The 20,948-nt window shown below is 39.6% G+C and overlaps 2 protein-coding genes across 4 annotated transcripts in view; both read left to right on the top strand.

The window, feature by feature from the left end:
* PABIR1 (PP2A Aalpha (PPP2R1A) and B55A (PPP2R2A) interacting phosphatase regulator 1) overlaps positions 1 to 20,618 on the top strand; it is a 41,853-nt gene extending 21,235 nt beyond the window's left edge. The window contains exons 3-4 of one of the 2 annotated variants that reach the window (XM_045580141.1): positions 14,680 to 14,764; positions 20,557 to 20,618. The gene's annotated coding sequence lies outside the window, so the exon portion shown is untranslated. Of the gene's footprint in view, positions 1 to 14,679; positions 14,765 to 20,537 lie in introns of both variants that reach the window. The other variant, XM_045580143.1, reaches the window with a different exon arrangement.
* Positions 14,680 to 20,948, top strand: part of PIP5K1B (phosphatidylinositol-4-phosphate 5-kinase type 1 beta) — a 180,722-nt gene continuing 174,453 nt past the window's right edge. Inside the window, exons 1-2 of one of the 2 annotated variants that reach the window (XM_036433877.2) lie at positions 14,680 to 14,764; positions 20,538 to 20,625. In XM_036433877.2, the coding sequence (XP_036289770.1) occupies positions 20,557 to 20,625 (69 nt within the window). In that variant the 5' untranslated portion in view covers positions 14,680 to 14,764; positions 20,538 to 20,556. The remainder of the gene's footprint in view (positions 14,765 to 20,537; positions 20,626 to 20,948) is intronic. The other variant, XM_036433873.2, reaches the window with a different exon arrangement.

Below are 20,948 nucleotides of genomic sequence, written 5' to 3'. Positions count from 1 at the left end.
AAGAGCCCCACTTTGGATACGGACAGCCCAGGTACTCACATCCTGGCTGCCACTTACTAACCAGGTCAACGTGGGCACGTTATGTAACCTCTCTGTGCCTCCGTTTTCTCATCTATAAAATGAGGATAATAACAGAGCCTGTTGCTTGGAGTTATTGGGAGAATGAAATGAATTAATTCGTGTGGAACTTCAACAGTGCCTAGCACAAAGAAGTGCTCCATGTACATAAGCCGTAATATTTATCGTTAAAACATGAGGGCAAATGCAGTCTGGGGTCACGGAAACACCACGCTGGAAGTGGTTGATGGAGGGTTACGAAAGCACCCTGTGCTCCTCCCGGATGGAAGGAATCAAGGATGTCCTCAGAGAGCGAAGACCCAGGGTCACGGAGAGGCCGGTTCAAGTTGAGCAAACACCATGGGCACAGGCCGGGGCGTCGAGAGCCCTCCATGCTGGGGAAGAGTGTGCTCTCCTGGGGCTTGAGAGGGGCCACGAGGTCTCCTCTCCGTAGGGAGGGAGGACGGGCGAGCATCTGCAGGGGAGCAGTGAGCCAGGCTGGGCAGGGAGGTGAATGCTCCATGCTCCGAGCCTCCTCTGTAGGACGGGAAGATTGGAAGCAGAGCAGTGCGGGATCTACTCTGTCTCACAGTGCTTTTGCTGGTGAGGGCAGCTGATGATGATGGTGATGATGATGATGATGATGATGGTAGCTGATGATGATGATAAGGGTAGCTGATGATGATGATGATGATGATGATGATGATGGTAGCTGATGATGATGATGATGATGCTAAATCTATGGAGTGTATGCCAGGGACACTGTCAGGACTTTACATATGCTCACTCCTCACAACTACCCTGTGAGAGGGGTCCTGTTATTCTCACCATTCCTCAGATGAGCAACAAGGGCACACGGATTAAGTGACTTTAGCAGGCCACATAGCTCCTAAATGGTGAAGCAGGGAGGTCTGACGGCGGATCCAGTTGGTGACCACCACGTTGTCACCACCTCTCCCATAGGGCATGTCTCGGAGGAGAGGGTGATGGATGGGGGGGTGATGATCTCAGCGAACCCCATGGCATATTTTCTGTCTTAGTCAAGGAGAGTTTGGCTGTCAGGATTAGATCGCCTGCAAAGAGCTCCAGTGAATGGTGGATGCACCTCAGTTTTCTCATCTGTAAAAATGAGCATACTAACAGAAACCTGTTGCTTGGAGTTATTGGGAGAATAACTGTCAAAGACTTGCCCCTTATTCTCTGTGCCTGTGTTCTAGCTTCTCTTTTAAGCGCTGCCACAACATGTATTGTTTCCCCGAAGCACCGTCCACAGAGTGCTGGAACAGACACCCCGTGAGTGAACCCCCTTTTGGGTGAGGATACGCCGTAAGTGGTCATCTTATTTCTGTTTTCCCTCTATCCAGCGGCCCTTCCAGAACCCAGCTGCCAGCGAGGGCATATGGCTAGATTCACAGGGCTGGGAGTTGTCAGGCAGTAGCACTATCTCTGTTTATCTGTCTGGAAACACACGGTAAGCATGATATAGGGGCTTTGTGTATCTTTCTGCCCTCCAAAAAATTCTTACAGTTCTTCGATTTACTCTTCTGTGACTCCACCTGACATGGCAAGTCCAAGGCCCAGCGCCTCCTGACCCACCCAGTCCCTGTGTGTGGCAGAGTTTCTCCATGTGGATAATCGGGGCTGTAGGCTGGCTCACTTGTCCCTCCTCGGTTCATTTCGAGGCCGAGATGGGTGTGCTGAGGGCCACCGCCTGGGCAGGGAGACAGCCGCTCTCCCAGGGCCCATGTCCTCCGTGGGTAGGGAAGCTGGAGATCTTGGCTGTAACCTCTTCTTCCCTCAGAGCCAGTTAGAGCCCAGGTTCTGAGGGCTCCTTCCTCTCAGTGTCCAGCTTGGTCTTGGTCGCCAGGTTCTCAGCACCATGAGCCCGGCAGCAGCGCTAGATTCTCCCTTCAGAGCCGCTGTCTCTTCTTGTTTCATCTTATCTCCTGTGAAAACTCTTATTGGTCTACTTACTTCTCCAAAGCCTTCAGCAGATGCGCCCTAATTTGTCATATCCGTAGTTGGCTCCAAGGCCATCGAGCCTCGGACTGATCACTGTCTCCAACTTGATTTCCCATATCTGGTGAGAATACCCTTCCTCTCCCCCCAGGCATGCCTTTCCCAGACACACCAGTCACTTCCTTCTACTCTCCTGGGTCCTCCCTTCACCCTGACATCTCACCCACCAGTAGGACTCCTTGCTCTAGACCTCTGCCACCACCCTCTCCTCTGAGCAATCCCTTTGAGTCCTGATTCTCCCATTAAATTGCTGGTTTGTTGAAAGTAGCTCTCTGCTGGGTATTTCTCAAATCTGTGCAGAGCCAAGCACATATCAAATACTTAGGTAACTTAATAATAGTGATTAGTCACTGATTTATGATCTCTTGACCTTAGTTTTTTTTTTTTTTTTAACTTTTAAAATTTGTATTGCATCTTTTAGAACTTTCCAAGTAAGCCCTCTGACTATGATAAGTGAATACTTGCTAGAGGCAAAGCCAAGCAAAAGGTATTAACTCCTAATCCTGTTAAAGACTTTCCCATTATTCCCGGTGCCTGTCTTCTGACTTCTCTTGTAAGTGCCAGGAGCAAAACCTCATAGATTTTGGTTATTTACATCTGAGTCTAAACATTCTTCTGCTAGTCATCGACTGGCTTTAATTTGTATATGGTTTACATAACTATTGTGATAATTGAATATTCCTGAGGCATGCGTTCTTAGCAGGAAAAACAAAAGAGGAAAATAGCTGAGTATTGTAAAGTGAACAGAGAGCATAATCTGGTAAACTGAAAAAAATAAGAAATTTTACAATGTAGTAAAAATATCATATTGTGAAAACTACATGATGTCAAATGTCTGGCAATACCTGGGGGGAAAAAAATTGTAAGCATTCTATAGAGGCAGAGTTTCACTTTATGAGACCTTAGTGAGTGTCCCCGATGCCCTGAGCAGGGATAGGAAAGTAACTAACTGTGTTTATTAAGTCTTCATGGATTCTCTCCTCCATGCCCAATGGAGGGCCACGTCTCACGGCCATGTGTGTATTTACTCTGCTGACTCAACTTTCTTCTGCCCTCTTCCACCACCATCAAACACTCCAACACAAGCTATGACTTTTTGCATTTCTTTTCATTTAAATTTTTATTTAAAGTATTACCAAGAGTCTCCCTTTTCCCCCACTGACCTCTCCCCTGCCACCCCCACTCCCAAACACAAGCCCTCACCCCCTAACTATCTGTGCCTAGTGGTTTTGCTCAAATGCATGCATACAAGTTCTTTGGATGATCTCCTACCCACTCATCCCCCGCCTTCCCTTGTAGGTTGTATAATCTGTTCAACGCTTCTATGTCTCTGGTTCTATTTTTGTTCATCAGTTTATGTTGTTCATTATATTCCACAAATGAGTGAGATCATGTAATATTTATCTTTCTCTGACTGGCTTATTTTGCTTAGCATAATGCTCTCCAGGTCCATCTATGTTATTGCAAATGTTAGGAGTTCCTTCCTTTTTACAGCAGCATACTATTCCATTGTGTAGATGTATACCGTTTTCTAATCCACTTGTCTGCTGATGGGCACTTAGGCTGTTTCCAAATCCTAGCTACTGTAATTGTGCTGCTATGAACATAGGGGTGCGTATATCCTTTCGGATTGGTGTTTCTGATTTCATGGGTTACATTCCTAGAAGTGGGATTACTGGGTCAAATGGAAGTTCCATTTTTAATTGACTTTGTGCATTTAACATGAAAGTCAGGGCGGGAGAAGATTACGCGATCATGGTGTTTTCTGGGGAGGCTGTGAGTTACACTGGTCTGAAGGCGGCACATCCCTCCCAGTTGTTTTCACGGCTACTTTCTTCTGTCTGATGTTTGCAGGGAAGGCTTGGTATGGAAAGACTTAGGAATTCTCTCAGCACAGCATTTGTTGGGAAAATGAATTACAAGTAGTTCATTTTATGCTGAGTCCTAAGACATTGCCATTTATAGCTATTCTGTTTATTCGCTCCACCCGAACCATACTGCGGGTTGATGAACATGCTTTATTAGAGAATGTAAGAGCCCTGCAGTTTGTTTTGATTGGTCTCCCTTTTGGTTCACAGTTAGCAGGTGCCATCATTTGGAATCGATTTGGGCAATAGCTTGGTTATATGATATTAGATACAGGAAATGAAACATTTGTAAATTAATTTCATCAGTAAGAATAGGGGAGCTTTTACGCTGACTATAATACAAGAGCACCTAGTTCTCTTTTTACAGCTTCTGAGCAAACAAATGTGTAACTGACCATGTGTCTGAACATATGTGTGTATCGGAGTCCTCCGCTGTGCAAATATTTAATGTGAGGATTTTCTGCATTTCATTGAGAGTCTATGCAGGTATTTTAAGGAAATAAATCTAAACTTATGCTTTTTTTTTTTTTTTTTTTTTTAACACAATGGAAATGTTTTCTGGCCTGAAAAATATAGGCATTTTACTTTGGAAACTACGTCAAGGATGTCTTCGGTTTTGTTTATTTTTGCTGCTTCTATTTCAGCCTTGGAAAATAAGCTGTCCTATGTTTAAGCCTGCTGTTCTGGGTTTTTCCTGCTGTTCTGTGACGGGCCCTGGGAGGACTGCAGTCATCCTTACCTCCCCGACAAAACTGTTCGCAGGGCTGCCACTTCCCTGAGCATGGCTTTCTAGGTTTTCACGAATCCATGCACTTTTCCACAAATGTGTGTTTTATTTGGGCAGAGGATGGAACAGGGATTTAGGATTATAGATGGAATGTGCAATCTGGACTATGTAATCCCTTAAGTAACATCCTAAACCTTGGGCTGCCTCTGGGTAAATCCTTAAAGTGCAAGAGCCATAATCTCAGAGCACACCATGAAAACACATGCAAGACTCTTTTGTGCCGCTGGGTCTCTTTCAGCGAGCAGCCAGGCAGTGGCCCTCACCCTCTCATCTCAACCTGGTGTCCTGGGAAAGTCCTTTCCCGTGTCACTCATCAGGGAAGGTTTCCACGATCCCCACTGGCTGACTTGGGCAGTTTCTCCTCCAAGAACCCAGAGTAACACACATGTCAGGTTGCATTGCAGCTATCTGCACATCTGTCCCCTGTTGATGTGACCTTTTCAACAATATCCAGTGTTATTTCGTGTTAGTTTCAGGTGTATAGCATCGTGGCTGGACAAGCATATACTTTACAAAATGTTCTCCCCAGTATTTGCAGTACCCACTTGGCAGCATACATAGTTATTATTATACAATATTATTGCCTGGAGTGATGAACACAATACAATAGATAGATGATGTAGTGTAGAATTGTACACAAATGAAACCTATATAATTTTATTAACTAATGTCACTCCACTACATTTAATTTAGAAATAACAATATTATTGACTCTATTCCCTAGGCTGTACTTTATATCCTGTGGCTTTTCTGTAACTACCCATTCATATGTCTTAATCCTTTTTATATGACTTCTTTAAAAACTAGAATCTGTTTTTTTGTTTGTTTGTTTGTTTTTAATATATTTTATTGATTTTTTACAGAGAGGAAGGGAGAGGAATAGAGAGTTAGAAACATCGATGAGAGAGACATTGATCAGCTGCCTCTTGCACACCCGCTATAGGGATGTGCCCGCATCCAAGGTACATGCCCTTGACCGGAATTGTCCTTTCCCGTGTCACTCATCAGGGAAGGTTTCCACGATCCCCACTGGCTGACTTAGGCAGTTTCTCCTCCAAGAACCTAGAGTAACACACATGTCAGGTTGCATTGCAGCTATCTGCACATCTGTCCCCTGTTGATGTGACCTTTTCAACAATATCCAGTGTTATTTCGTGTTAGTTTCAGGTGTACAGAATCGTGACGCAGGCTGACGCTCTAGCCACTGAGCCAAACCGGTTTCGGCTAGAATCTGTTTTTTGCCTTTATGGCTCCAGGGCCTGATATGCAATGCTCAATGCGTGTTTGTTGAATGAATGAAAGAGTGAATTAATTTGCTGGCAGATAATGGAAATGAACTAAGAGCATAATTTAGCTGTATTTGATTAATGTTCAGCTATGACCAAGGCCAAATCATTTTTTAATTGCTATCTTTATTGGGAAATGTTATAGGAAATGTTGCCATGTGCAGCCTGAATGACATGCACATTTGAATACGGTTATCTTTTGGACAATCAATTCCCAGAGGGCAAGTTGCACTCACAGTAATCAAGTAATTAATTAGTCTCCTCCTCATTTCAAGGAGGATCTGAGGTGAGGCTCTCCCCAAGAACCTTGGCAATGGCACCCAACTAGAGGCACTACCTAATGGAATCAGCAAAATTTATGGAAGGAGAGAAGTGGATGAGAGCCAAGGTCACAGAGTTGGTAGCAGAGATGGACATAAAGCCCAAACCCTCAGAGACCTATTCCAACTTCATCAGTGTTTAACGAAGTGTTTGTCTTTATGGGAAGACCAGCAAGGACTCATGGCTAATGTCCCTCACCTCTTGCATCTACAGGTTGGCCTACTTACTTGGGTAATTGGGTAATTAGTCATTGCCACTCTCATTTGGCCTTGCACGAGGAGCAGACTCATCTGTGGCAAATTAAAAACACTAACTTCTGTGGCAGGAGCTGGCTGTGGAAGGATTTCGAGGTTAAAAGGGTTGCTGCTGAGCGACTCAAATATGGCCCCCAGGTGCAATACCTCTAAATTTTAGAGTCTAAAAGTTTTGGTAACTATCGAGTTTTTAAAATCTCCCCCTACCATCTTATAAATTCAGAAATACCCCCTAGGTTAAGACTCACTGATGTAGAACACGTTTTACAGGAAATAGTTATGTGAATTTACAGGAAATAATTACGGTTGGCTAACCTTTCGATTGCATTTATGAATTGAAAAAAAAAATGCACTGCAATATTTATTAGACAGTCTTTCAGTTGTTAGATAACTTGGAGAGAGTGTATGGTATGGGAAAGAGTCAGACTGTGCTCAGATCTCAACCTTGCCACCTCTGACTTGACCCCAGGCAGATTATCCCAAGTCATAGCCTCGCCCCTACACTTATTAATGAAGAGGCTGCAGGAGACCCTAGCTCCTTTGTAGTGATCTATTTAAGCTCTCCAAAAATCCCCAATCACAAAAATAGAAATGTTTGCACAAGCTCCTAATCTACCTCCCAATCCACATTTCCTTTGAGACTCATGTTTCTCATGTATATCACTAGCTCATACCTGCTTTTTCCACTTTCATTAGTCTTATATCCCATTCTATGGCTCATTGTTGGCCTGTTTGTCCTCACAGCCATTCCTTACTCTTCTGTTCAGCATCGCAGGGCAGTCATCCTTTATAGGATGCATTTCTCAGGCTCCTATGTCAGATGGAAGCCATAGGGTAGAGGGGGTGAGGGAGAATCCAAGTATTGCCCCCACTCTTTCTGTCTGGGGTGGTGTCTCCAATAAGGACTGTCTTCTCCGTGCCTCCAAACATACCCCTTCTTCTGTAGTCTTAACTTCTGCCAGTCAGCCTTTTTCCAAGATGTTCTGGACCCAAGAGATACCTTCAGCTTTTCTTCCTTTCTCACCTACAGTTTACATTCAATATTATTTTATCAGCCCCGCTTCTCGGTGTGCCTCTAGATAGTGGCTTCCTGCTGATGTTAACCTCTGCATTTCATCACCATCTCTTGCTTAGCTTTTCAGCTCACCCATCACTTTTATAACTAATTCCATGTATTAAATTCCTTCTCTTTAACACACCCAGAATGATGCCTGTTATCCCTACTGGACCCTGACAACTCTTTTGAAGTGACAAAATATCTTTATTGCCTTTACTGGTGAAAGTAGCTTAAATGATCCCACCCCTATGAGGCATGCTGAAAATATTAATTTCCCAAGACCCACCACGCAGAGATAGTGATTTCGTTGTTTTTGGTGCATGGCCCAGCATTGGTATAGAAAATAGCAAAGCCAGGCTGGGTGCTGGGGGATCCCCTGAGTTCACTTGCCAACTAAGGGCTTCACTTCTACAAATAGCCTCACAGCAAGAGCCTTGGCAAGATTTAAAATGCCTACATCCCATGGGTGTTATAGGACAGTCCATGATAACTGTCAAAACAGCACAAGCTAAATTGGAAGAATGTCAAGGGATCTCTTGCAGAATTAAATGAGATCATGTATTTGATAGCACCTCACACATAGTTGTTACTTAATAAATGATAATATCACCCCTTCCCTCAAATTTAATGAAATCATAGAAATGTAGAAAGTTGGGAAATACTGTACATTATTTCTTTCTGAAGCTAACAGAATCCAGATACTAAATACCAGAAAGAATAGATAAGCAATAAAACATTTAAAAAATCCCTTTCTTGGCATATATTAATGTTAGCTGAGCTGATGTCTCAACAGTTTAACCTTATGACACCATAAGTTGGCTCTATTTAATGTTAAAAATAATTTAGGAAAATAAGTTCATACTGGGAGTCTCGTGTTAGGTTACATATAAATACATTTCCCAAGGAGACCTGAGTCTTATGGTTGTGCCCTTACTTGGCCACTAGGACTTCTGCATTCCAGGCACTTGCCAGAGACTATAACTTACAGTGTTCCACCACCCATCTCTTATCAAAAGTTGGTTATGAGAAAAAATATTCATGCAAGACTGCCTGAAGGTTATGAATTCTATTCATTCCTCGTCTAGATAGCCTAAATATTATTCGTGGCTTAAGTCAACTCATCAGATCTCTATGCAATAACTTCTTTTCAGTTCCCCTTTACAGGGCAGTATTAATGAAAAAAAAAAAAAGACATATATCCTTATGGAATTTTTTAACGTTACAAGGGAATTTTTTTATAGGTTTCTAGACAGAGAAAACCAGTAAGTTACCAATGCAGGAGCATCAAACTAGCTTGAAACTACTCATCTGTAAGCTAAGAAGCAAAAAACACAGCAATACCATGTTATTAGAGAGATACAAAAAAAGGACTGTGAACCAAGAACCCTGTATTGGCCAAGAGATCTAGTTATATATGAGAGAGAGAAAAAAGAAAGACATTGCATATGGACATGGAGTAACTCAGAGTAGACCACCCATGTGCTGGGCCATCCATGTTCTAAGGAAACTATTGAGAAGTGTTCCATCCAAGTGAAAATTGAATTAGAACATAGGTGTCAGGGTGGGGGAAGATGAAGTGCCAAAGAAACAATGATGAGCAAAGAATCTTATAAAACTTATGGTCAAGTCTAAATAAATGGTCATAATGTGAACTATAAATTGTTCATTAAGATTTCTTGAAACAGCAGAGTCATGTCAACTCAGAGGAGCTAATTCAAAGTTTGGAGAGGAGCAGTCAGGGAGAGAGTGAAAATATTTTAATTATTTCCTCCTTTGAACAAGAAGAGCTAAGAGATGGCAGGGGTTGGGCTCCCTGGACGCAAGCAATGGAATAGATTTTTGAGTGAAAATGTTTCTTAGGGGTCAACGCATATTATGAGTTGAATGTGTCCCCCAAAATGAAACATGACTTTATTTGAAAATAGTCTTTGTAGATTTAATCAAGTTAGGAAGAAGTCATTAAGGTGGGTCTTAATCTGATATGACTGATGTCCTTATACGAAAAGAACGTCATTTGAAGACAGACACACACCAAGAGAACTTCGTGTAACAACGGAGACAAAGATAGGAGTAACATCATCACAAGCTCAGAAATGCCAAGGATCCATAGCCACCAACAGAAGCTAGAAAGAGGCAAAGAAGGAATCTATGCAAGGGTTCAGGGGGAACGTGGTTTTGGACTTCTAACCCCAGAACCTTGAGGGAGTAAATTTCTGTCAATTTTTGAATCCACAAGAGTTTGAAGGCTAATGAACTTAACCCTGTGAAAGGAGAAGGGAGGAAGCATGGTTGGGCAAGCAGAGGGAGAAGGCAAACTCACATGCGGGACCCACAAATCTGGGGCCAGCTTGGTGGGGAGCTGCCCCATCATTCAGTCACAGCATGTGGGCTGCCCCAGGGAGGCTGCATCCTGGGGTGAGGTGGCTGTCAGCAGAGGCAGACCCTGAAGGAGCTGAGCTGGAGGTGTCTGCTGGCTTTGTCCTCAGTAGGGAGTATCCTCCCCTCCTGGAAAGGCGATGTGGATGGCAAGTCCTTTTGTCTACTGCTGTAAGCTGAGGGGAAAATGTCTGGGTTGTGGGGATGGCCATCGTTTTATTTAATATAAAAAAATAATATCGATAGATTATTTTAATGATTCAATAATAGATAACGGAGCAAGTATTTTAGAATATAATTTTTTTAATTACTAGGAAGAAAATAGAATTATAAATTGATTAATCCAGTAAAAAAAAAAGGAATGAATAAAAATAAATGTAATAACAATAAATATCACTAATAGTAAACATATTATAGAAGCAAACCAAATACAGTCTTATTACGATACATATTATAAAAGCAAACCAAATACAGTCTTATTACAATAGGTGTGAATTTGTTGAAGTGCCCTTTAAAATGACAAAGACTTTTAGATTGGCAGTAATAAGACAAAAATCCAATTTTAAGCTATTTGTAAGGAGCACAGCTAAAAGAAAATGACAGCGGAACAATTGAAGATGAAGAAATGGATATGCCAAGCATATACACATAAAAGGAAAGCAAAAGTGAGGATATTAGCATCAACTAAATGGAACCCAAGACCAAAATATTAAATAAGAAAAGATACTTCTAAGGATAAAAAGTGCAATTCATAAGGAGACTATTATATGCCTACCCTTAGATATGTAAATTTTAGGCATAGTTATGTAAATTTTGAGGCAAAAACTAAAAAGTAGAAATACAGGAGCTTAGGATAAAACCATAAAAATATTAGAGAATTTTAATGTATTCTTCCATAATGATATAGAGTGGTAATAAATATTGTTTTTGTACCTGATATTATAAATAGAAAATGCACATTTCCCCCTTGTATCAATGGAATATTTATGAAGTCTATTTTTATGGCCATAAAAAAAACTTAATGAATCTGGGAGGAAAAATTTGTTTTATTCATTTTATTTTGAGATTCCAGTGGTAAAACAAGAAACAGACAATGAAGTATAATAATTAAACTATAAATAATTGAAATTATGAAACTCTTTTATAGATGATTTCTTGATCAAATTAGAGATCAAATTCAAAATGACAGGTTGTCTGGAAATTGATCAAACAGAACATTTCACATAAAAATTTATAGGAAAATTAGAGGCCTGCTGCATGAAATATATGCACAGATAGGGTCCATAGGCCTGAATGGAAATCAGGGCCAATCAGTGGGGCAACTGACGGGGTAATTGGGTACCCTCCACTCACATCCACGTTGGCTGGCCTGACACCACCCACGTTGGCTAGCCCTGCCCCCTGCCACTGCCCCCAGATCACCTCCTCTGGGGCCTGTGAGCTAAAGGCAGCTCCTGCATTGAGTGTCTGCCCCTGGTGGTCAGTGTGCGTCATAGCGACCAGTCGTTCCGCCAGTTGTTCTGCCATTCAGTCGATTTGCCTATTAGGCTTTTATTATATGGTTAATATAGTCAGAAGTACTTTCTAACTTAAATGCTTTGGATACTATGCTTTTGAAAGAATGACAAGGAAACTAAGTGTTGCATCTAAAGTTTTATAAAATAAGCCAAAAGAAAGAATATTGACAGTAATAGCTAAATTAATGGAAATGACCACAAAAAAAAATAAAGAAAATCTGACTTTCATTAAAAATATATACATTATATACACATTAAGAATATGTATATACAGTGCATACAGTATAAATATATATGATATATGCACACAAACACACACACACATCACATCAGAAGTAAGGGAAAATACATTACTTAGGTCCCAAATGGATTAAAAGAATTCAGTAAGAAAATGTTATTCACAACTTTATATAAGACAAAAAGTTTTAAAATCTAAAGAAAATTGGTCATTTTCTAAAAAATGAGTAAATTACTAAAATTCAATCCAAAGAGAGATTAATAATCCCAAGAAATTAATAACTCTAAAAAAATCTGAGTGCATATAAAAAAGAAAGCCTTTCAACTTTATGAAAAGTACTAATTCCTAATACCAAAGCCGGATAAAGATGAAACAACAATCATTTCATTTGAATCATGAAAATGCCCTTTTTAAAATGGTAGCAAATTAAAATCCAAGTTAGTGTTTATTCTAGAAATACAAGGATGATTTTGCATTATGAAATCTCTCAGTGTTGCATATTGACACAACAGAATAAAGAACATTGTATGATCATTATATCAACTGATGCAGAAAACGCATTTGATATAATTGAACAGACATTCCTAATAAACATGAAGTTTATTACAGATGTTATAAATGCCTGGTACTATTACTGTTACTCAACTGCTGTTACTCAGCATTGTTGTAGAAGGTGAGAGAATGCAATAAGAAAAGACATAAGAACAAGCTGTATAAATATTGTGATTGAGATTCTGGTTTCGATGTTTTAAAACCTGGTAAGTGGGCTTGGTAACAGGTCTGGGAAGAAAATATCAATAGATGAAGCCAAATTACTCTTCTTTCTTTGAGTTAATAACTAGTTAAAAAGGGAAATAGAGAAGTCCCTATTTAAAAGAGTGACAAACTAAAATATTTGGAAATGCATTTAGTAAGACATTAGACAAATCCAAAAAGTCAGATGGTAGTAAAAGTTATTTTATATATAAATATTTATATATTTGAGTTTTGAATGAGAAAACTCAAAATTCCAAAAAGATCAATTCTAATTTAGTATATAAATTAAATATAACTCCAGTCAGAATCCCAACTTGGAAGGGGGACAGATTGTCAGATCAATCAATATGATTTTAAAGTCCATCTAAAAATATAAATGTGAAAAGTTACTAAACTCAGAAGAAAAATAGATGGGGAACCTGCACCAATAGCTATCAAAGTATACCACCATATTGCAGTATGATATTAGCTCAGGAATCAATGAGCAGATCTTGGGATGTAGTAAAGAGTCCAGAAATAGATTGCAGTATCTCGGAAAAGGTGATATTTGTTAAAAGTAGCATGCCTTTCCAGTAAGGAAAAGATAGATTATAAGGAAAATGATGTTGGGGCAATTACCTGGGAGACAATGAGGTTAGGTTCTATTTGGAGTAAAGACCTAATGTTTAAAATGGAAAATATAGGAGAATACATGTATGGCATCGGGTTGGGGGGAACTGTCCCAAGTAAGATAGTAAATCCACAATCCATATAGGAAAATTAGCATATTTGACTATGTAAATATTAATATTAAAAATGTCTACATGACAAGACAATATAAATAAAGGCAAGAGATTAACAGTAGCTTACAATTTATGTGGCAGAGTTGGTATTTAATATACTGGGACATCTTTCACATTGATTGTAAAAGGGAAAAAGATAAACAGCACAGTAGAAAATATGAGAAGGGCATGCCCTGGAAATCTAAATTACTAGGAAACCAGTGAAAAGGATCAACCCCATTAGCAACAAGGGAATGAAAATTAAAACAACTGAGAAGTCATGATCTGCCTGTGAGGTTGGCAAACATTTAAAGATGGCAGCCATCCAGTGCCAACAATATGTCAATAAGCAGGTACTCTCCCCGCACCATTGAACTGACTGATTGCTTTAGTCTTTATAGAGAGAGCAATGTAGCTATGGACCTTCAAGTAGTTCATGCGCCTACTTGGACCCAACTTCCAGGACTTTTTCCCACAGAAATGAAAGGACTAGAACTTTAAAGATATTTGAATATGGCTGTTTATTCCTGCTCTGGTGGTGGTAGCAAACCTGGAGACAAGTCTGAATGTTCATCAGGAGGAAGCCGTTGATTGAATGATGGTATATCCATCTTGTGGAGTATGTTACAGTTATTTAAAAATGGGACAGATACATAGATTTGAAATAAAAAATTCCAACATATTGGTAAGAGTATGAAGAAAGAAGTGTGTGTGTGTGTGTGTGTGTGTGTGTGTGTGTAAATTAACATAGGGAAGATTTCGAAAGGGATATACAACGAACTGTTAATATAGGTTATCTCTGAGTAGGCAAATACAAGTGGGTCTTTACCATTCTTTATACATCTCTGTGTTTTCAAATGGGTTGCCATGAGTATGTTATCTCCTGTATAAAAACATTATTATACCAAGGGATGTTTGTTGAATTGTTGCATCATCCAAATAACACCCGTGAAAATCACAACTGATGTACCACAGGGTCCATCACACTTCACATAGGGTCTCCTGCAGGGAGCCCCCCAGAAGACACTGCTGCTCTAGTCTCAATTCCCCCAACCCTGTGGTTCACTTGAGCAACTGGTTTGCTTTTATCTCACAGACATTGGGCATTTAGGTAACTGATCATTTCCTCCTTGGCTGTGCCCACTAGGAATCTCGGAGTGAAACTGAGCCTGCACTGAGTCGCATGGCTTACATTCTAGGCATCGCCAGAACTGCTGGCTGCATCTGGTTCTCCCACCTTTGTTGTCCCCTCTCACACATGCCTTCCTTTAATGTCCATTTACCTATGGCATTGTAGGTGTCCCAGGAGCCACCTGTGGTCCTTTTGGAGGGATGAGGTGGAGACAGGAAAAAGTAATGACCGGTGATTTCTATTTTAACAGGAACCTGGGAAGGAAGACAGTCTCAACAATGAACAAGCTGCCCATCACCACCAACAACAGATGACTTGCCGTTTTACTTACTAAGGTAAGGAAATATGGTCTCTGTTTTTAATTCATCCCAACTGCCTCGTTATAGAGCCCCTCCCTCTTTTATTTTATATTTATTAACAAATATTCTAAATCCTATATCTAGTTCATGGCCTTTAACATCGGCATTATCAAATTTAAAATAAGCAGAAGCAAATGGAAACAGGACATTTTGTGAACATCAGTCTGCCTAAAGGGGCAGTGCCCAGATGTGATCTCTGTTATTAGCTATTGTGTGTAGTTACATTTAAAAAATATATATATTTTATTGATTTTTTGCAGAGAGGAAGGGAGAGGGATAGACAGTTAGAAACATCGATGAGAGAGAAACATCGACCAGCTGCCTCCTGTACACCCACTATTGGGGGATGTGCCCGCAACCAAGGTACATGCCCTTGACCGGAATCGAACCTGGAACCTTTCAGTCGCAGACCGATGCTCTATCCACTTATGCCAAACTAGTTTTGGTGACATTTTTAATAGCATTAGTATTTTCCATGTTCTTAAGTATAGCAGGGCTCAGTGCAGAATATTTGGACAGAGAACAGACTGACAGCTGTCAGAAGGGAGAGGGGGGCGGGGGGGCTGGATGGAAGAGGTGAAGGGATAAAGCAAGAAAAAATACCTCATAGACAACAGTATGGTTATCACCAGAGGGAACTGGCAATGGGGGAGGAGGGTAGGAGAGGGTAAGGGGATGAAATAAACGGTGATGGAAAGAGACATAATTTGGGGTGGTGAAAAAACAGTACAATATACAGATGGTGTACTATAGAATTGTACCCCTTAAGCCTCTATAATTTTATGAACCAAAGCATTCGTAATCACATCATCTGGAGATAACCACCAGTATTTCTATGAATTTTTCTCCTTCCTCTTATGTATACACAGAGATATATATGATTATAGTGTTTTTGAAAACAATGTTTTTAATCCATACTTACCTTGACTTCCATAATTATAAGCCATGCACTTCACTGGTGCAGGAACATAGCAAGTCTAAGAACAAAGAGTAATTAACACTGTAACCATTTTAATAGCCGTTTGCAGTTTACCGGGTCACCCTAAGCATCTCGTTTGTGTCTCCAACACGGGTGCCCTGGTCCATAGGCTCGTGTGACCTTTGTTAAGCATCACCCAAACAAAAACCTTTGAATCCAGGTGACATTTCATGACCTCCCGTTATCATTATTATCTGTTTTGTGCTGTTTAAGGTAAATAATTTAAAAAACAAAACAGAAGTTGACCTACTTCTCTCCTCTGCTTCCCTACTGTCCATCAGGGTGATTTACAAAAGAATAAAACAGACCTTCTCATCATCTGTCCTTCATTCATGCCAGTCAGTCAGCTCCTCATTATCATTATGGATGTTTTTTTTTTAAAGAGTTTCTCTTGAAGTTTTTTGGTTTTAAAAGCTGCAAAATCTTAGAAGTAAAGTTACTGAAATGGCATTCTTTTTTTAAAAAAATCTTTATTGTTGAAAGTATTACATATGTCCCCTTTTTTTCCTTATTGGCCCTTTCTAGTGACCCCCCACTTCCCATCCACCCTCCCTTTCCTCCCTCTCCCCATCCCAGGCCTTCACCACACTGTTGCCTGTGTACATGGGTTATGCTTATATGCATACAAGTTCTTTAGTTGATCTCTTCCCACCCACCCCTGCCTTCCCTCTAAGATTCCACAGTCTATTCTGAAATTGCATTCTTTAAGGAAGTGTCCATTCTGTTGGCCCTATTAAAGAGTTGAAGTTTAGAGAAAAATCCTATCTTTCTTATCATTACTACAAAATGAATTGGAGACACAAATACAACCTAATATAGAAATGAGCTGAAGATTTGTATAAGCAATTCACTCGAAAAATATAAAGAAATGAATGTGACCAAAAATGTTCATCCTTACAATTAATCATTCAAATGCAAAATAAGATGGATATTTTTGCCGAAAGTTAAATTGGCAAAATGTTTTGTTTGATTTTAAATGAAAATACCTGATGCTGATAGAGATTTAAAGTAAATACGGTGTTTTACCCTGTAGTCATTGTTTTGGGAAGCTGTGGCAGCTCTAAGTACACATGATGTTGGTATGAAAACAGAGTACAGTTTAATTTTTCTAGAAAAATAGGGTGCATTCCAAATGTCTATTCATAAATATTAAAATATAAAATTTTATAGCTTTGTTATTTAAACTCTTGAAATTATTTTTAAATAATATTTATTGATACAATGGTTAAGTAAAAAGGGCAGATACAAAATTGTATATAATATATGATTCCAGTTTTGTTAAAAAAAAACAAAAAACACACACATTTAGAAAAGATTAAATGGTGAAATAACCAAATATTAACAATTATTATTTCTGGGTAGTTGGATTAAAGGTGATAGTTTTATTTTTTTTCAAACAAAGTACATGTTTTGCTTTTCTTACGATAAACACAATTTTGCCTTTAAAATTTGTAAGTGATTGAAAACAATGAATAATCATATTTGATTAAAATAATCAAGGAGCCCTTTGCATATTTTTTGAAAATTAATTTGCAGATAAGTTGAGAGTAGTTATGCCAGAAAAATGAAAATGTGGCATATTCAGTAACAGTTTACATTTTAAAAAAATAATTTAAATCCTACATGGAGATTATTTCTACTGACATAACTGTAGCCTAAAAAGTCCTTTTCATTGATGGGGAACATTATAAGGGGTTAATATCGCCATTTATTCCAGTTCGGCTACCTAATGATGCCATCCCCTGGCACCTTTCAAGGTGCCCTGCACACAGTGTGACTGATGGTGTCCGACTCCTCAGTAATGTCATCACCTCCCCTCAAGGGGTCAGCTCTCCTCCCAGGTACAAAACACTCCGACCAAAGGAGTCAGGTGTGCCTACATTGAGCTGATGGCATCTTCTTATCTTCCTTATCAATACATTTATTCACTTATTCTATAATTTATTAAGCGCCTACTAGGTGCCAGGTAAAGTTTTAAGTGTTTGAAGTACATTAGTGAACAAAACAGATTCAAATTCCTGTTTGGGAAGATTAAATTCTTCAGAAGGAGACAGACCAAAACAAACAAACAAAAAAACACCCCATTTATAATAAATAAGGAAACTGGATAGTATGTTAGATACAGAAAACTGGAAAGCGAAGGCGAGGTGAGGGGGATCGGGAGTGTGGGGGCAGGGAGGAACTGAACAGGTTGCAGTTTACAATGGGACGGTCAAGCTAAGCGGCAAACAGGAGTTGGCATTTGAGCGAAGACCTGAAGGAGATGAGCAGAGGTTTATGCTTATCTGTTTATGCTTGACTGTTCAGGCAGAGGGAATAGCTGAGATGGAAACCTTACTGCTGCAGCGTGCTGATGTGTTTGAGAAACAACAAACGTATCTGAAGCAGAGGGAGTGAGGGGGCGTAACTCCGAAGAGCTGAGGTCAGAGAAAGAATAGGAAGAGGTCTCTTCAAGATCATGAAAGGGCGAGTAGTAAACTCAGGCATTTAGTTCCAATGCGGAGAAGTGGCTGGCCAATTCGTAGGTTTCGCACATACCAAGTTTATTACAATATGTTTGTTAAAAGCCCAAGATTTACAGTGTGCTTCTAAGGCTTATGAGAAAGAAGTTTTACCCTTCTTGGTGCATAGAATGCTCTTCCTGCAATTTAAGATGAGGCCTTTCGTAGCTAGGTTCCCTGATTATGTAGTACCCTTGTTTACACATACAGAACTGGTTTTAAACATTCAAACGAATTAAAATTTAAATGAAGAAAAACTTTATCATTAAGAAGTGAGAGAAATAAATACATCTGATATCTCCCCCCAAAAAAATTCATTTAAAAGCATTGGAAGAAACAGCCGAAACCGGTTTGGCTCAGTGGATAGAGCCTGCGGACTGAAGGGTCCCGGGTTTGATTCCGGTCAAGGGCATGTACGTTGGTTGCAGGCACATCCCCGGTAGGGGATGTGCAGGAGGCAGCTAGTCGATGTCTCTCATCGATGTTTCTAGCTCTCTATCTCTCTCCTTTCCTCTCTGTAAAAAAAAAAGAAAAGAAAAATTAAAAGCATTGGAAGAAACCAAAAAGATAGTCCATAGTTTTGAGTGTGAAAAATGTTAAACTTCTCTGTCATAATTATAAAACAAATTTAAAGACAGCAGTATGTAAAATATTCATAACATGCTTGCAAACAGATTAATAATCTTAACACATAAAAATCAAAAAGGAAATATAAACCACCTAAAACACTAATACCTTTACTAGATAAATGGACAAAACAATAGAAAACTTTTGAGTTTTGGAAGAAATGCAAAGAGCTAAAAAAAGAAAAAAAAGAAAATGATATGCAAACAATGTTAACCTTCCTTATCAATTTTAAAGATGCAGATTAAAAATAGGAGATGTGCCGAAACCGGTTTGGCTCAGTGATAGAGCATCAGTCTGCAGACTGAAAGGTCCCAGGTTTCTGGTCAGGGGCATGTACATTGGTTTCGGTCACATCCCCGTTTGGCGGTGTGCAAGAGGCAGCTGGTCGGTGTTTCTCTCTCATTGAAGTTTCTAGCTCTCTATCTCTCTCCCTTTCTCTCTGTAAAAAATCAATAAAAATATATATATTTTTTTAAATAGGAGATGCTTTCTTAATCTGTCAAATTAGAAAAGGTAATTAAAATTATAATGGTGATTACTAAACATGTAATGAAATCAGTTCCCACTCACTGCTACTAGAATAAATGGGTATATTCTTTTTAAAAATAAATTTAGCATTGTGTAGTAAGAATTCTCAATGAAAAGTATATATTTTTATTGATTTCAGAGAAGGAGAGAGAGAAAGAGAGAGAGAGAAAGAGAGAGAGGGAGAAACATTAATAGTAAGAGAGAACCATTCATCAGCCTCCTGCATGCCCCCCTACTGGGAATCTAGTCCACAACTCCTAGTTCATAGGTGGACTCTCAACCACTGAGCTACACCAACTGGGCAAGAACCAAGAACTTTCAGTTTTATTAGCACCACACTCTAACCAACTGAGCTAACCGGCCAGCCAAGAAATTTCAGTTTTATAATGGCCTAGTATTTCTAGAAATCTAGTCCAAGAAAACATTAAAGTTGAACAAAGACAGAAACATAAAATACTCATTTGTACAGGCAAAATCCTTGGACCACATCTGCTATCCTTTAATAACTCACAACTGTGTTTGCACAGTGATATTTTGCAACTAGAAAAAAATGTATCCTTACAATGAGATTTTTATAATCAGATGGGAAAATGCTTATCACATAAATGTCCAGTGAAAAATGCTGGGTGAGATGGTATTACAATATAATATATTGAGTATGCAGATGAATGGAACAAGATGTGGCAGCAAATATGCCATAATGATAGAGTTGCCCAGGGGTTGTAGAATTGAGTAATTGTATCTTCTGGTTCTTGTTTTTTGGTATTTTCCAGATATTTGTACAGGAAGCACCCATAACCAGAAGGAAAAAAAAAATTAAAGTCTTTGTAGAAAGAAACTTTATGGGTTGGACTTCCATAGCATCTTTCCTATGGAGTAAACTTTACTCAGTAAAGTATGCTACTAAAATGATTTAGAAGTAAAGACTTATTTTGGGAAGATTGGGGACCACTGATTTTTCTTTTTCTTTCTTTTTTTTAGTATTCTGAGAAATCTCTTCCTTTCTTGGAGATAGCAGCAATAAACAACAAAGATGTCCTTAACCAAAATAGATGCTCTCGGTTAGCAGCGTTATTGGCATATTATATCTGGGAGGACATGTAAATTCAGATAGGGACTCTTTTCTCTTGCAGATGTCGTCGGCTGGGGACAGTGGAGATGCAGCACCTGGAAAACAAAACGAAGAGAAGACCTACAAAAAGGTGAGTGAGTGTTTGATTTTCTCGCCTCAGTTTGGAAAGAATGTTAGTATCGTTAGGGGTTTTTGTACATAAATTACTACCTCCACTTCTCATTGCTGCTATAACCAAGGGCCATACGCTTGGTGGCTTAGACAGCACAAACGTGTTATCTTCTGGTTCTGTCTGAGTCTGACTGTAGGGCTGCTTTCCTTTCTGGGGGCTTTAGGAGCTGAACCCATGTTCTTGTCTTTTCCAGCTTTTCTGGGTGGCCTACATGCTCTGTGTCTTGACTCACTTCCAACTTCAAAGCCAGCGAAGGCTGGTCTTCACACTTTAAAGAACCC

The sequence above is a fragment of the Pipistrellus kuhlii genome, unplaced genomic scaffold, assembly GCF_014108245.1.
Source record: "Pipistrellus kuhlii isolate mPipKuh1 unplaced genomic scaffold, mPipKuh1.p scaffold_m20_p_12, whole genome shotgun sequence".
In the NCBI taxonomy this organism is placed as follows: domain Eukaryota; kingdom Metazoa; phylum Chordata; class Mammalia; order Chiroptera; family Vespertilionidae; genus Pipistrellus; species Pipistrellus kuhlii.
This window is presented reverse-complemented; position numbering and strand designations above follow the sequence as displayed.